The 14,753-nt window shown below is 43.1% G+C and overlaps 1 protein-coding gene across 4 annotated transcripts in view; it reads right to left on the reverse strand.

Annotated features, from left to right (window-relative positions):
• ENOX1 (ecto-NOX disulfide-thiol exchanger 1) overlaps positions 1-14,753 on the reverse strand; it is a 343,215-nt gene that overhangs the window by 130,613 nt on the left and 197,849 nt on the right. For all 4 annotated transcript variants that reach the window (XM_027557160.1, XM_027557163.1, XM_027557161.1 and 1 more), the window contains 2 exons: positions 13,621-13,727; positions 9,593-9,710 (listed from right to left, as the gene is read on the reverse strand). In XM_027557160.1, the coding sequence (XP_027412961.1) occupies positions 9,593-9,710; positions 13,621-13,727 (225 nt within the window). The remainder of the gene's footprint in view (positions 1-9,592; positions 9,711-13,620; positions 13,728-14,753) is intronic.

The following is a 14,753-nucleotide window of genomic DNA, read 5'->3' on the forward strand; positions in this document are numbered from 1 at the left end:
TGTAAATTTTGTATGTGTACTTAGCCAAAGTGGGGAGGAACCCAGAGTTCTCCTCCTTTATTTTGACAATATTTGGATATATCCGGAGTACACATTAGATCTGGTTCCAGACACATGTTCCTCCCTGGCCCCTCTTTGGTCTTCTTTTGAATAACTAGTCTACATATAAAATGCATTCCTTTCTTCTCTTGTAACAATATATCAAGATCAATGAAAAAACACCAAAGTACTGCATAAGAGCACCGGATATCCTTCTTAATGCTCATAGCCTATTGACGTAACTGACTAAATCCTCTTTTGATGTTTTTTAAATAAAACTCAGTGAATAGAGATAGATTAATCTTAACTCTGATCATATGATGAAGTCTAATTTTGCTTTGTGTTTGGCCTTCTCGCAATAAAACAACTATGTAAGCAACTCTTTATGTAAACTTTTTTTGTTGTTCTCTTATTAAACCAGCAAAACCAGCAATGAAAGCAGCCTATGGGCAACACTGTTAAAAGTCAAGGTACACTCACTACATATCGCTGTCTTGAACAATGCAGTATAAAAGCACAGAATTAGGAAGAATTAGGAGGATTCCAATATACTGTTCACGAACAGTACATTAGGGCTAAGAAGCTGGTAGTAGCATATGTTTTAATATGGTCTGGTATCGATTCTTTTGGCCAATGTCCTGCTTTAACAGTGGTATAGTCACACTTGAAGATTTCAGATGGAAAGGTAGAGAAGAAAATCAATAGATGCTATCTTTCCACGACCAACCAGCTACATACCTGTATGGTTTTCCGCCATGCTCACATTTAAGGGACCTGAAAGACGCTATGGGGAAGGCTGGCCCAATTTTCAAGCTTTAATAACCTTAGGTATCTACTCTGACCACCTCAAAGACTACAGCTTTAAATCATAAAAGGTTCACAGGAAGGAGTCTATGACCCAGAAAGGATACACATGCATTTGCTCTATATTTTCTGTTTCATTAACATATAAAAAAAGCTTTAAAAAACTTCACTTGCCATACAAACTGATCTGACTGAAAACAAAATCATAGAGAATTGTTTCTGAGCTTTAAAAATATATACAAAGATGCTTATATAGTTAGGCTGTGCAGAAGAAACAGAATTAAAAACTAAAGTCTTTTGTTGCGTTATAATTAACACAGTTTTATCTTTTACTATTGGCAATAATTAGATTCTCAAAAATTAACAAGTATTATTTATATAAAAAGTAATTTCATTTTTGAAGTGCTACAGCCTGCTGGAGGGCAATGGATTGATCTACTAAAAGCATTTTCTATAAGCACCAACTAGAAACATAGGTGGGCACTTGAAACATTACCTCAAGTTTGAAAAGAATAATTCTCATTTTGTAATCAGAAATTTCGACTTTTAGTTACAAACTAAGAGGAAAAATTAGGAATAAATGCTGCTAAAGAATTCTTTTTTACATTTAGAAGAGAAAAAGGAAAGAGTCACAAACTTACCCAGATTCTGTCATCTAAACTCGCATGAAAATACTCTGCTGTTTTTTTCCAGAAGTTGTGCAAACCCCAGTTAAATTCCAACAACACTGTGTTAATTTTGCTCAAATGCAAGCTGAAAACATATTTTAACATCCTGTCAGAATGAGATACTAAGAGTGTCGATAAAATGACACTAAAATAAATGTAAATTTAGATTGCTGTTACAAGTGGCTGCCTGGCTCTGGGAAGATGCTAGGTTGCTACAGTACTTTCCATAGCAACTTTGCATCTTATTACATAAATATTCCCTCAGTGTCCTTAGAGCCTGCTAAGAAAACAGGATTAAATCTACTCCCCAATGTAATGATCCCGCAATCAAACCTTATCAGAATGAAATGCCCAGAAAACACAATAAACTGTAATGTAGATCGCAGTGCTCCTGGCAGCTCAAAGGCATCTGAGTACCACAGGCGGGTCAGGGGCAGCTGTGCTGTGACCTCAAGCTGCCCACCGGTCACTTGTCTACACTCCCTCTGGGTCAAGGTCTCTGCACCTCTTCCTTCCTAAACATTGCTTGGTAAGTTCCCCATTTTTCTCCACTGCCTGCCATCTGTCCATCTGCCCAGGTGCTCTTCACCACACTCTGGGGGCTCCAGTCACCAGGCAGGAAGCCAGGGTTTCAGAGAGCAAATGCAGCGGGGCTAGAAGCACGTTCTGGGCGGTCACCCAGGAAACCAAGCAGAGAACCCGCTGGGCTCCAAGCTAGGATGGACCAGGCGGGGATGGCCAGAGACTCTCCGCCAGGGCTCGCCTGGGTTCTCTGGAGGGGCCACACAGCTAAGTGGCTGAAGCATTAGGGAAAAATCCATGGTCTCTGAGACACAGCACAGTTTCAGCAACATGAACTGATTCGACACGAAACACACGATTATGGAAAATTTGTGCATATATGAGAGCAATATTGGGAATACGGCATTGTTGTGTGCTACAGAAAAACAAGATTATAAAGGGATTTGGCTTAAAGAGAGTTGAAGCTCCAAATGTGAATTTACACAACAGATAAGCACGGTCTGGTGGGACAGGTGTGTTGCTGTGACAAACAACCCTCCACCACAGGGCTGGGACTTTCCGGGTGGCAGCAGTGGTAAAGAACCCACCTGCCAATGCAGGGGATACAAGAGATGTGGGTTTGACCCCTGGGTGAGGAAGATCCTCTGGAGGAGGGCATGGCAACCCACTCCAGTATTCTTGCCTGGAGAATCCCATGGACAGAGGAACCTGGAGGGCTACAGTCCACAGGGTCGCACAGAGTTGGACACGACAGAAGCGACTTAGCACGCACGACGCACACCTCTTACATATAAAAGGTAAAGAATGATTTATACACTTTTCAGAAGTACATCCATCATGAGATGAGAACTGCAGCTGCACGTGAAATCACCAGGGAACTGAAAAATCTGCCCCAAATAAACATTGATTTGATTTCCTTTGGCAAGATTAGCAAGATTAAAATACAAAGGAAGAAACAGAGGAAAAACCTGGACTGCTTGCAAATGAAGCTCCATGTCAAGAGATTAGGAGCGAAGCTGGCTGCTCAGCACACTTCTGAAGACTGATTTCCTCATCTTGAAGACATGTAATTGTAGCTGATCACATCTCCTTGTCTGGCCCTGGAGGTCCCAGAAGACATTCAGTTGTGGTAATAAAATGCTCATGTTTAACTCGGTGGCGACTGATGGACACACATCACCATTCTTATCTCTCTTTTGGGATACCATCGCATGTGAAGACAGGAAGTCTACAAACACCTTAGGTGAGCCTCTGGGGCTGGTGTCTAATCGGAATGCCTCTGTTGGGTCTCCTTCATGGCTCTCAAAAGCACTTCCTTCCAGGAAATAAACTGAATCAGAAAAATGAAGGCAGTCCTGGTGTTCAAAGAGATCAGGGATAGCCAGAGAGCTTTATGATTATTAATCTTTTAACCTGACTTCCGGCTGTATATGAAACTTTAGACATACTGAATACTGATGACCCAATTATGAGTCCCTAACGTGACTCAGTTGTCAAAAATCCTTGTTTAACTTCTTACTGGAATTAAAAAGAAGTCTGTATCTATGCTGTGGTTGAGTCTCCATGGAAAATCGACAACCTGGACAACACTCTTCATAATTAAGAGTACTGGTCCCTACAAAGAACTCCGAGTTTAAATGAGGTGTAGTTAAAATCCAAGAGTGTCTGTACATTATGAAATGGTTTAAGGGTTGTGTATTAAGCAAGGGCTGTTTTAGTTTTACTTTTCTCAAATCTGTGTTCAACATATAATGTATACTCACCAAATACTGCGTGAGGTACACACACTGGAAGCGATGCTCATTTTGTTTTATACGGAATTTAAATTAACGGCTTAAAACATATTTGGCTTCAGGCACTGCATTTCTATTAACTTAAAAAAATGTTCATATTTCTCTTCAAAAAGTATCTTATAGCCTGGAGGGCAAGGTAGACTGTGTCTGAACTCTCCCCGTACTCCTGGGTCCATAGTGCCTTGAACACAAGAAGGTGACTGACAGATGCTTGCTGATCATTAGGTTAACACTGAGTTTCAGCTCTCTGGTTCATAGCCTCTTCAGCATGCGGCACGGGAATTCCGGGTATGCAAAAGTTCTGAACGTTGCGGAGAAATCAACCATCCCTGTTTGAACACGCCACTTAATGCCTGACGTTGCAATTTAACCGAAGCAAGTGTTCTTAGGGCTACCATCCTCTGGTTGACTTACGGGACGGCACCATCCAAAACAGACAGGAAGAAGACTGAAGTCAACCAACGTTTATTGAGCACTTACTTGGTGAAAGGCCCAGGACCAGGTGTTGGAGGAGGATTAAGATAAGAGGCAAAGTTAACAGCCACTGAGTTACTGGTCATGTGCTAGCTGGATGGGCTTCCCAAGACGCACTGACTCACTGACCTCTCTCAACACTGATGCTGATCAGGTTCTGCCAAAGGAGGCCTTACGCTTTAGGACAGACTTCCTCACTCCTTCCCTTCCTTCCAGTGCACTCCTGCGCCCCCCTCCACTGGTGATCTGGAGGGAGGAAGGAGAAAGGGGGAGGGAGAAGCAAACTGGGGAGAGGGAGGGAGAGGGAGTGGGCGGGAGAGAGGGAGGGAAGTAGGAATAGACTTGGCTTCAAAAGTTTGGCTTGATTGCAGCAGGAGGCAGACTGTGCAACAATACATTTGAATTTTTATCACAAATTATCTTCAGGGGTTTTGGAGCAGGATGCCAATCTTCCTGAACGAACGCTTTTGATTCATCTGTCTTGATTTTCAAATGTATTAACAAAACTCATTTTCATTTTCATCAGCATTTCAGTTTGGCTCCGGCAAACCCCTTTCCCCTCTTTAAGAGTCACCTGCTGAGCCTCAGTGACCAGCCTGCCCAGAGTGATCTGGAAGGGACAGCTGGTCTGGGCAAACTCTGGCCAAAGACACTCTGTAAATTACCAGGAGCGGTCAACAGCCAAAGTACAAGGAAGCACTCTTCTTGATCAGAAGAGCAGAGATGGCCTGAAAAACTGTGATTAAAGGAAAAGATTAAACTCAAGGTATCATAGAAATCCTTCCTTTTCTGAAAACCAAAGTCCATTCTCTCCCCATCAGAAATAAAACCTGTGGAGGTTGGGTTTTTGTTCTGGGACAGCAGGGCTGGTAGGAGGCTCCCAGGTGGGGATTCCTCCCCGGCATTTCTAAGAATTTCTGGGTCAGCTGCTGCCAGAAAGGTCTGAGGCAAAATCTCAAGATTTCAGAGAAGAGGAAGGGCCAGAGGATTCCTTGGAGCAGGGAACCCCAACCTCTGGGATCTGATGCCTGATGACCTGAGGTGGAGCTGATGTAATAATAATAGAAATAAAGTGCACAATACATGCAATGTGCTTGAATCATCCTGAAACGGTACGCCCACCCCTCAGTCCATGGAAAAATTCTCTTCCATGAATCCAGCCTCTGGTGTCAAAAAGGTCGGGAATCACTGCAAAAGATGCAGAAGCTTACTTCTATCATGAGTCTGGCAATTTCCCTTCAGTGCAGTAAAGTGCTGTCTTCAGAGGCCTGCTAAGAGGTGACTAGACATGCAAATTTGTACCTAAAAAAAAAAAAAATGAGTGGCCTGTTACCTAAAGAGATGCCTCTGAAAGACCCGTTTCCCTCAGGCTGCGGCTCAGGCAGCTGGACCTGACCCACTTTCAGTAGTTCACAGGGATCTTTTGTCTGAGGCTTGGCCAAAGATCAAGGGGATTCCTGCTCTCAGGCTGTGCCCCCGGAATAGGCAGGGCTGAGAGAACCACCACCTGCCTTTTGGCAGGGTCTTGAGGGCCCGGTGGAACAAGGATGGCTTTTCCTTCCATCTCATCAGTCTTGCACTTTCCCCATAAACCACAGGCCACGTTCTCTGGTCCATCTCGTCTGGAAAAGCACAAGAAAGACTCTGAACTCCTCAGGGCCTGGCATTTGCTCTCTGGTTCTTTCATCTCTGCTCTTGGCACCTGGTGTGGATCATGTACTGGTTGAGTTCATTAATTCTGCTGACCAAAGGAACAAGCCTAGAGAACATTCTGCAAGTTCAGGTCCTATTTCAGGCTCTTATGAGGTGCCTGGGGGAAAAAAGTCATAGCAGTCTGGGAAGGGCTCTGGGAGCATCTTTGTGGTCCTGACTGAGAAGAGAGGTCCTTGGTATCTTGTGGATTCTTCCTGAGCAGAGATTGCAGGTCATTCTATAGGAACATGCTTACTACCACAGTCTGTAAGATTTTTCTCTGTGGCTTATTATTATTCTTGTCTGCTCCCGAGTAGGCTATGAAATTATACATATTTCTTACTTGAGAAATTGGTAGGTTGTTTAAAAAGAAATGTCACCACCACTCAAATAGGAAAAAAAACTTACAGTTTCAATCAGAATTCCTGATTGAGCCTAGTCTTTTCTTCTCTACCTACCTTATAAGGTTGTTAAGGATCCGAGTTTTGTGCAAACTTGCCCCACATCTAGAAACTTCAAAAATGATGAAAGCCTTTTTTGAGAAAAAAAAATTACTAATTTATTGGAAGAGCTTGTTGAATTTAAGAAAAATCACACCCAAACTCACTCTCTTCTTCTGATATATGAAAGTGTGCAGAATAGAAATGCTGTGCAGAAGGTGCTTTCCTCACATAAGCAAATCCAAACCCAATAATCGAGCAGTCCTGAGAAACGTGACATCAGTTTAATAAGAGACATTACATGCGTCACATAAGTGTTTGGTTCATTTTCCAGACAAAAGATATATGGCTTCAAAACACAGCGCTGTGGTGCCTGCTTTTACGCTAGGCTTTAAAAGATTTAAATGAATGGAATTTGAGGATGAAAGGGAAATTTTCTAAGGCCTGGCTCTCAAACTTGAGCCTGCATTGGGATTCCCCACAGGCTTTTTTAAATCACAGATTTTTGGATCTCACAACCCTCCTCTTCCATCCCCTGGAGTTTCTGACTCAGTAAGTCCTGAGTAAGACCCAAGAAGTTAACATTTTGAATAAGGTCCTAGGTGATGCTAATATTGCTGGACTGGGGAACAATGTTTTCAAGAACCACTGCTCTAAGGAAACGAAACTCCCCTCTGTATACTTCTGTGCAGGAGCTTTTTCTTGTGATCATCATATGCTTCAGGTATTCTCTCCTAAAGCACTGCAGAAACAGAGTGTTCTGACAGCTTAAATTTTTTTTTTAATTAATTAGTTTAAAAAATAGAAGTATAGTTGATTTACATTGCCATGCCACTCTCTGCTGTGATTCAGTTATACACACACATTCTTTTCCACTATGTATCCCAGGAGACTGGACTTATTATAGTTGCCTGTGCTGTGCAGTAGGACCTTGCTGTTTATCTGGTCTAAATGTAATAGCTTACATTTGCCAATCCCGAATTCCTAGTCCATCCCTCTCCTTCCCCCGCTGCCCTTTGGCAACAACAAATCTATTCTCCGTGGCCTATCTCTGTTTTGTAGACAGGTTCATTTTGCCATATTTTAGACTCCACATATAAATGATACCATGCTTTCTCTGACTCACTTCACTTAGTATGATAATCTCTAGCTGCATCCATGTTGCTGCAAATGGCATTATTTCACTCTTTTCTATGGCTGAGTAGTATTCCATTGTGTATATGCACCACATCCTCTTTATCCATTCATGTGTCGATGGACACTTAGGTTGTCTCCAGGAGGCATAACTCTCCCAGACTTCAGAAAATACTACAAAGCTGCAGTAATCAAAACAGTGTGGTTATCTGAACAACAACAGACATATTGACCAATGGAATAGAACAGAGTCCAGAAATAAATCCACACACCTACGGTCAATTACTCTCTGTCAAAGGAACTAAGAATATACAATGGGGAAAAGACAATAACTTCATCAAATGGTGCTGAGAAAGCTGTACAACTGCATGTAGATCGACGACATTAGAACACACGCTCATGTCATGCACAAAAGTAAACTCAAAATGGTTTAAAGACTTAAACATAAGACATGACAACACAGAACTTCTAGAAGAGAAAACAGGAAAATCATTCTCTGACCTAAATCATACCAATATTTTCTTAGGTCAGTCTCCCAAGGCAATAGAAATTAAAAAAAATTAATACATGGGACCTAATCAAACTTACAAGGTTTTGCACAGTAAAGGAAACCATTAAAAAAAAAAAAGACAAAGAGACAATCTACGGACTGGAAGAAAATAAGATGTGACTGGCAAAGGCTTAATCTCCAAAATATACAAATAGTTCATACAAATAAACAACAACAGAAAACAACCAACCCTATTTAAAAATGGACAGAAGACCTTAATAGACATTTTTCCAAAGAAGACATACACATGGCAAGTAGGCACATGAGAAGATGCTCAGTATCACTGTTAGAGAAATGCAAATCAAAACACCGATCAGAACAGCCATCATTAAAAAAGTTTACGAACAATACACACTGGAGAGGATTTGGGGAAAGGGGAACCCCCCAACACTGTTGGTGGGAATATAAGCCGGAACAACCGCTGTAGAGAACAGCCTGGAAGTCCCTCAGAAAACTAAAAATAGAACTACTGTATGACCCAGCAATCCCACTGCTAGGCATATACCTGGACAAAACTCTAATTCAGAAAGATACACATAACCTACGTTCATAGCAGCACTCCTGACAACAGCCAAGGCACAGAAGCAGCCTAACTGACAACTTTGAAATCCTGATGACCTGATCATTTTGTAATCCTCATTTTGGCCTCTACTAACAAATTCATAAAAATCTGTTGTTCCTGGTCACCTGAGTCTTCCTGTTAAAAGGCCTGGGAGAGGGGACTGTTTTATCCCCTTTTTGGCAATGGTGGCAAGGGTGGTTGTCCCAGGCCCTTTAGGCAACACTCCTCCCCTCAGACAAGCAGTCTCCCTGGGTGTCTCCTACCTCTGAGTGAGCATTTCCCCTGCGTGCTTTTATTGATACAACACCGAGGGAATTACACACAATTTGAGAAAAAGAGTTTTAAGTCGGCCTCTCAGATTAGTCAGAGCATATAAAGCAAGGTTTTCTCTAAGCCTCTCTCCTTTTTATAACTCAAGGATTGATGCCCCTTTCTTGGTACTGAATAGGGCCATCCCTTTGATCATAGGTTAGGAACTAAAATTTATTGGAAAAAAATCTAATTCTCCAAGCATGTTGCTTTGGAGGCTAGAAACCTTCTTTAGGGATTAAACATTTCCCATGAAAGAAGTACATTGACTGAAACCAAATTTTATCTGTATTTCAGCATCAGCAGTGGCTGCCACACTCTGGAAGAGGATTTTTATGGGAACAGGCAAATGTCCCCGAAAAAAAAATGTCTTAACAGCCCCAGACTCAGGCACATAAGAAACAAATGGGACAATTTAAATCATTATGTTTCCAAAAAGGAATTTCAAGTTCTATTAATAAAAGGCACAGTCACTCAAAGATGAAAAGTTTAGCGTAACTCAAATAAAAGTGAGTGATGTGACCACCTGCCGATATGTACGCCCCAGCTAAGATTAGGAAGATCATTACGGCAGCTCACAGGGGTGCGGTGGTGATCAGCGTTACCTGATTCATCGACTCTCATTTTTTTAGTGGGGCTGTCACAGTTCTCATCGTCCGACATTTCCATCTCTTCTTCGCGACGGATGCCCATAAGCTGCTCACTCTGAGCATTCCGAAGTTCCTGGAAGCAGAGGACCCACGGGCGTCAGAGTTGCAGACACGTGACACTGCTTTCTCAGCGGTCTCTCGGGGTATTAAGACTGATACAGACATGTCTTCACCTCCCAAACACTGCCCCACCTAACCCAGAGGGGAGTTCTGCGGGGTCTGTGGTGCGGACAGACCGAGGGATTCGGCATCCGATTCGCGAGAAACCCCTGCTCACCAAAGGTGAGTCAAGGGCTTGTAAGCAAGATATTCAATCTCTTGAGTCTTAATTTCCTCTTTGGTAAAAATGGGGGCAATAACATCCACCCAGGCAGGGCTGTTTTGAGGCTCCCACAGAAATGTCTATTACCAGGAATGGCACACAGGAGGGGCTCAGCTAGTGATTAGAAATACACACAGGAGGATTTTTAAAAAGGCCTCATCTACCCCTGAACCACTGGGGTCACTTTAGGGATACTTCATCTTTCTTAGGGTCAATTCATTCACTGAGATAGTGTAACAATAAGAGTTTTGAGGATAAACAAGTTAATGCATGTGACATTCTTAGCATCATGTGAGATTTGGTTCATTAAGTTGAAAATTAAGTTCATGCGTAATAGTGTCCCTGCACATGTGTATATGTGCCCACATGTTATCTCTCTCTCTCTCTCTCTCTCTCACACACACACACACACTTCAGATATCCAAAGGTGTTTCAGGACAAAATAAAAGCAGATGCCTTCTTTTCTGGTGTTTCACATTATCACAGGGGTTTATTGTTTGTGATGTAATGGTTGTTTTAGCATCCCTTTAAGATCTAAGGATTGTATCTTTCTCTGTTTCCTAGAGAAGTGACTGTAATCAAGGCATTTAATTTCTTTGAGTCTCAGTCTACTCACACATAAACGAGATAGTAGTAATACAAGGCTGTTTGAATGGAAAAGTGCTATGTTAAAATTCATTTTCGAAAATAAAGACTTAGATAATAAATTGTTTACTACTGTGCCTAAAAATCAGGACACTGTAATGGTTTACATTAAATTACTATATTACTATTTTGCATCAAGCTGGATATTATATATTTGTAAATTCTTATCTATTCTGTTCTCTTATATGTTCTGGTCTTAAAGAGGGAAAAAAAAATAAGAGCAGGGTTGCATTATTATTTTTCTCCCCATTTAAACCAAGGTCTCTAAATAAAAGTCAAACAGTTAAAATAATTTCACTTTATAATAAATGACTCTATGACTCACAATAAAACTAAATCACAGCACTAACATGTCAGTGGCATGACTTTAAACGCAAAGTGCCCTTTCAATGGATGGATGTGTCTGTATTATTCTGTTATAGGTGCTCTCAATTCTCCTCTCTCCATAATGCACACATTTTAACTGAAGCACGATGGATGGGGAATTATGTTTTGCCAATCACACTCGCACGGTCAGCTCTGAACCCCAGGAACCACTACTGCAGAAACAGGGAAGTCACAAGACAGGGAGAAGGAGAGGTAGAAGGGACGTCCCTGGGACAGGACCACCCGTCACCGGGCAGTCCTGAGCGGCACAGGATGAAGGCAGTGTTCCCTTATTTGACCGTGCCACCCAGCAGAGAGAGGTTCCAATTCCGCCTTAATAACACCATCGGAGCTCAGAGGTGGTTGTCACATGTGATTAGTGGGGAGGTTTTTAGATTGTGGACAGCTAATTTTTCCACTGACAAGGAGCCCACTTCCCCAGGAGGTGGCCTGAAAATACTCGAAACAAAGAAACTTCAGGTGGAAAGAATAAAGGAGGCTGAAAGGGTCTGTTGTTTAGTCTTTACAATTAATGACAAACTGTCATACAGTAGCTGTTCTCGGAAGGGTGATGGAAAGGAAAAAAAAAATTGAAGGGGGAACAAAAAGCGGTGGGTGTTTCCACAGGGTGCCTCTGGTTCAGCAGTGAATCACTAGTACACTCTAATAAATCTGTAAAGGTGTTGCCGATAATTAACAGATGCTGTTCACGGGAACGTGGAAAAAATCAAGCCAATTATCAAGCTTATATGCAACTGAGAAATCATCCACAATGTTAAACTGCCAACTGGTATTTAATCAGTTAGGCGACACGGAGGAGAGAAAATCAAAGGTAATTTAGAATTCTATTTCCTGGTGTATCAAAAGAGGCGGTGGGAGCGGCAAGGAGACGCAAAGACCCTTTCCAGGAGCATCTCTCTGGACTGCTTCCGTTTCTGCCTCCCGGGAGGGAGTGAAGCAAGCAGGGTTCCTTGGGACAAAGCCAGAACCCTTTGTGTGTCCCGTTCAGCAAAGGAGAGGATGGCCCTGCACAGGAGGCGGCGGCAGGGCTAGGGGAGCAGGATCAGACATGGCAGGAAGCCTGATGGATCAATGAGTTGCTGACACTCACGTATTAATGCCAGATTTGGTAGGTCTGGATTTATCCAGAGTTAAGCCACCTGCCCTTCTCTTAACATTTCTCCTAGTATGTCTGGTTTTGTGTGAAGCCAAAAAAGCAAACAATTCATAGGCAGATCATTCCCACACCTGAATCGTGCTTTGTGGATTCCAATGAGTGTCTCAGAACACTCATCTTGGATATTTCATCACTGATTTCCGGGACTCTTTCCTCCTGAAAATCAACACTGACATGGGTCCTGAGTCAGTCAGTGTCTGCGAGAGCCTGAGATGAGCTCCTGTTGGTTTTCTGCCCCCCTTTTCCCCAACATTGAAGAGAAACCCCACCTCCTCCTTATCCATCATCCTGGGCAGAGGAACAGAATTGTATCAGTCACCAGCCACATTCTCCGAATTTGTGAACAAAATAAAAAATGTCCTTCTTCATAATAAATTGCACTAGCGTTTTAAGTGTCCCATTATTGTGAAGTCATTCAGTATTCACCATAATAACAGTGATAATAAAGAATTCATTTGGTATGCATGTGGATGCTACATCCAGCGCCATTGGTATTCAACTGTAATTTAGCATTAGTTAATGGGCACTTAAAATGCTACCCAGATGATTGATTCCCCGGCACTTTGTGGTTCCTCAAACTCTACATAAAACACTTATTTTCCAAGTGTAGCCAAAATCATTAAATAAATAAACCTTACCTTCTATAAGTTTGGGATTTGGAAAGAGGGGGTTATCATTTAGAGAGCTTTAATATTAACATGCTAGAGATGGAGAAGCATCCAAATGAAAGACATTCTCTCGTTAAATAAAAAAAAGGAAGAAGCAAACAAAGACAGTATACTTACTTTCAAATTACAGGTTCAAAGCGAACACTACACTGCAGGGTTAAAAATAACAGCTGGACGAGCAATGACTCATGACACATTCTGGTTCTTGTAGGTGGCAGGGAAGGTCGAGGTCTGAGCTCTTGCCTCGGGGTAGATACTCACACTTCACACATGCACTGATGCAGAAAGGTGGATAGTGCTAGCCGGGACATTCACTACCTGGGGACATCTGCTCTGGGGAGGGATCTGACGGGGCCCCTCGGCTGGCACAGGAGACTACAGCATGGCTTAAGATGAGAAGATGTGGCTGAAAGGCACACTTGCCCTTTCTAGCCAAGGGGCAAATGGCAACCATGGTGCCGCAGAACACTGGAAAAAACCAACTCAGTCAAGACCAGTTTTCTATTTTACGTTACACTTTTTCGGCACAATGATTACGCCAAGGGCTTATTTCCGAGCTCTTTCCTATGAATGGGAGAGATGCTTTTCTCTGCAGGAAAGAAAAGCTCTCCGTCCTCCAAGCATCAGGTCAGCTGCTTTTATGGACCAGGGGACCAATCTGAGCTGGATGTGGGGCTGACAGTGAGACAGGACACGGGCCGGTGGTCTGCCCGCTGTAACAGAAACCATCATGGCTGTAGCCACACTCTTCCCTGCCAATCCAGCTGTGTGACGGTGGTTAGAAAGTAATAATAAAATCACCAACCTCAGAGTGCTTTCGCCAAATGTCTATGTTCTTGCGCTGAGCTTTCGAGAAATGGTCCCAAGCTTTTTGTCTGGTAGAAGCGTTGAAAACGGCCACAATCTGCTCAACTTTGGTGAACAAGGAAGTCAAACAAGACAAGTAATTTATGTTGTGATCACTCCAGGGAAGCAAAGCAAAGGCACTAAGAGTCTATAGATGATGTCACAGTAGAAATGACATCATCCATATCCATCCGATTCGTGCCTTTTCGTACTTACATGTTAGCAAGGTTGGGGAGGTCTCCCTTCAAGTCTGTCTCCACAACTTTAGGTTAACACAAGTTCTAAATACGGCTGGGAAAAGGGCATGGACATTGGCACCCCAGCCTTCTTTAGCTCGTGTCTAAAAACATGACTTGGTGGATCTGTCAATGTAGATCTATAGATATCCAGGCACTGGTGGTGGCATACAGATACAGATCTACAAATCCAGGAATGCCTGGGGTTGGGGCCTGAGAAGTGAAGCCGGGGTGGAGCGGCTGAACGAGGAAGTGGCAAACATCCATCTTTCCCTCTGCTGGCCTCCATCTCAAGGGCCCTGTTGCCGCCCTCTGAAGACATTACCGTGTCCAAGTTCCAAGGTGGGGCAGTGAGTAGTGGTGTGACATTTCCCCTCGATCTCAAGGCCATTTTTACTCGTTGGTCCCCCTTTCTCCCCTGTGGCACCCACTGCAGCCAGCTCTCCAGCCCTCTGGCAGTAAACAGGAGCCACTGCCTCCACTTCAAGACAGACCAAGGCTCTCACCCAACCAGCAGCACACTGCATGCAGATCTTAATGCAACACCATATGGCGCCCTCCACGCTTTCAGCACGGCCACGACCATTCTCGGTGACTCCGTTTTCACTTTCATAAAGCTCCCCTCCCCCCTCAGGCTCCCAACACCCTTGAAGTTCTACTTCTATCACTTTGACTTAACATAGCACTTCTGTGGCTTCCAGGCGAGGTGCTGTGTCCATGGTCAGTGCTGAGGGGTGGTGAACAAAGCTCTCCAGGGAAAGGAAAGGACTCTTAGCAGTGGAGCTCAGAGGTGGGGCCAACCGACTGCAGATTTAATTTTGCTCAAGCGGTTATCAATCTACTAAGCACGGGATTA

Source organism: Bos indicus x Bos taurus, chromosome 12 (genome assembly GCF_003369695.1).
Source record: "Bos indicus x Bos taurus breed Angus x Brahman F1 hybrid chromosome 12, Bos_hybrid_MaternalHap_v2.0, whole genome shotgun sequence".
Classification (NCBI taxonomy): domain Eukaryota; kingdom Metazoa; phylum Chordata; class Mammalia; order Artiodactyla; family Bovidae; genus Bos; species Bos indicus x Bos taurus.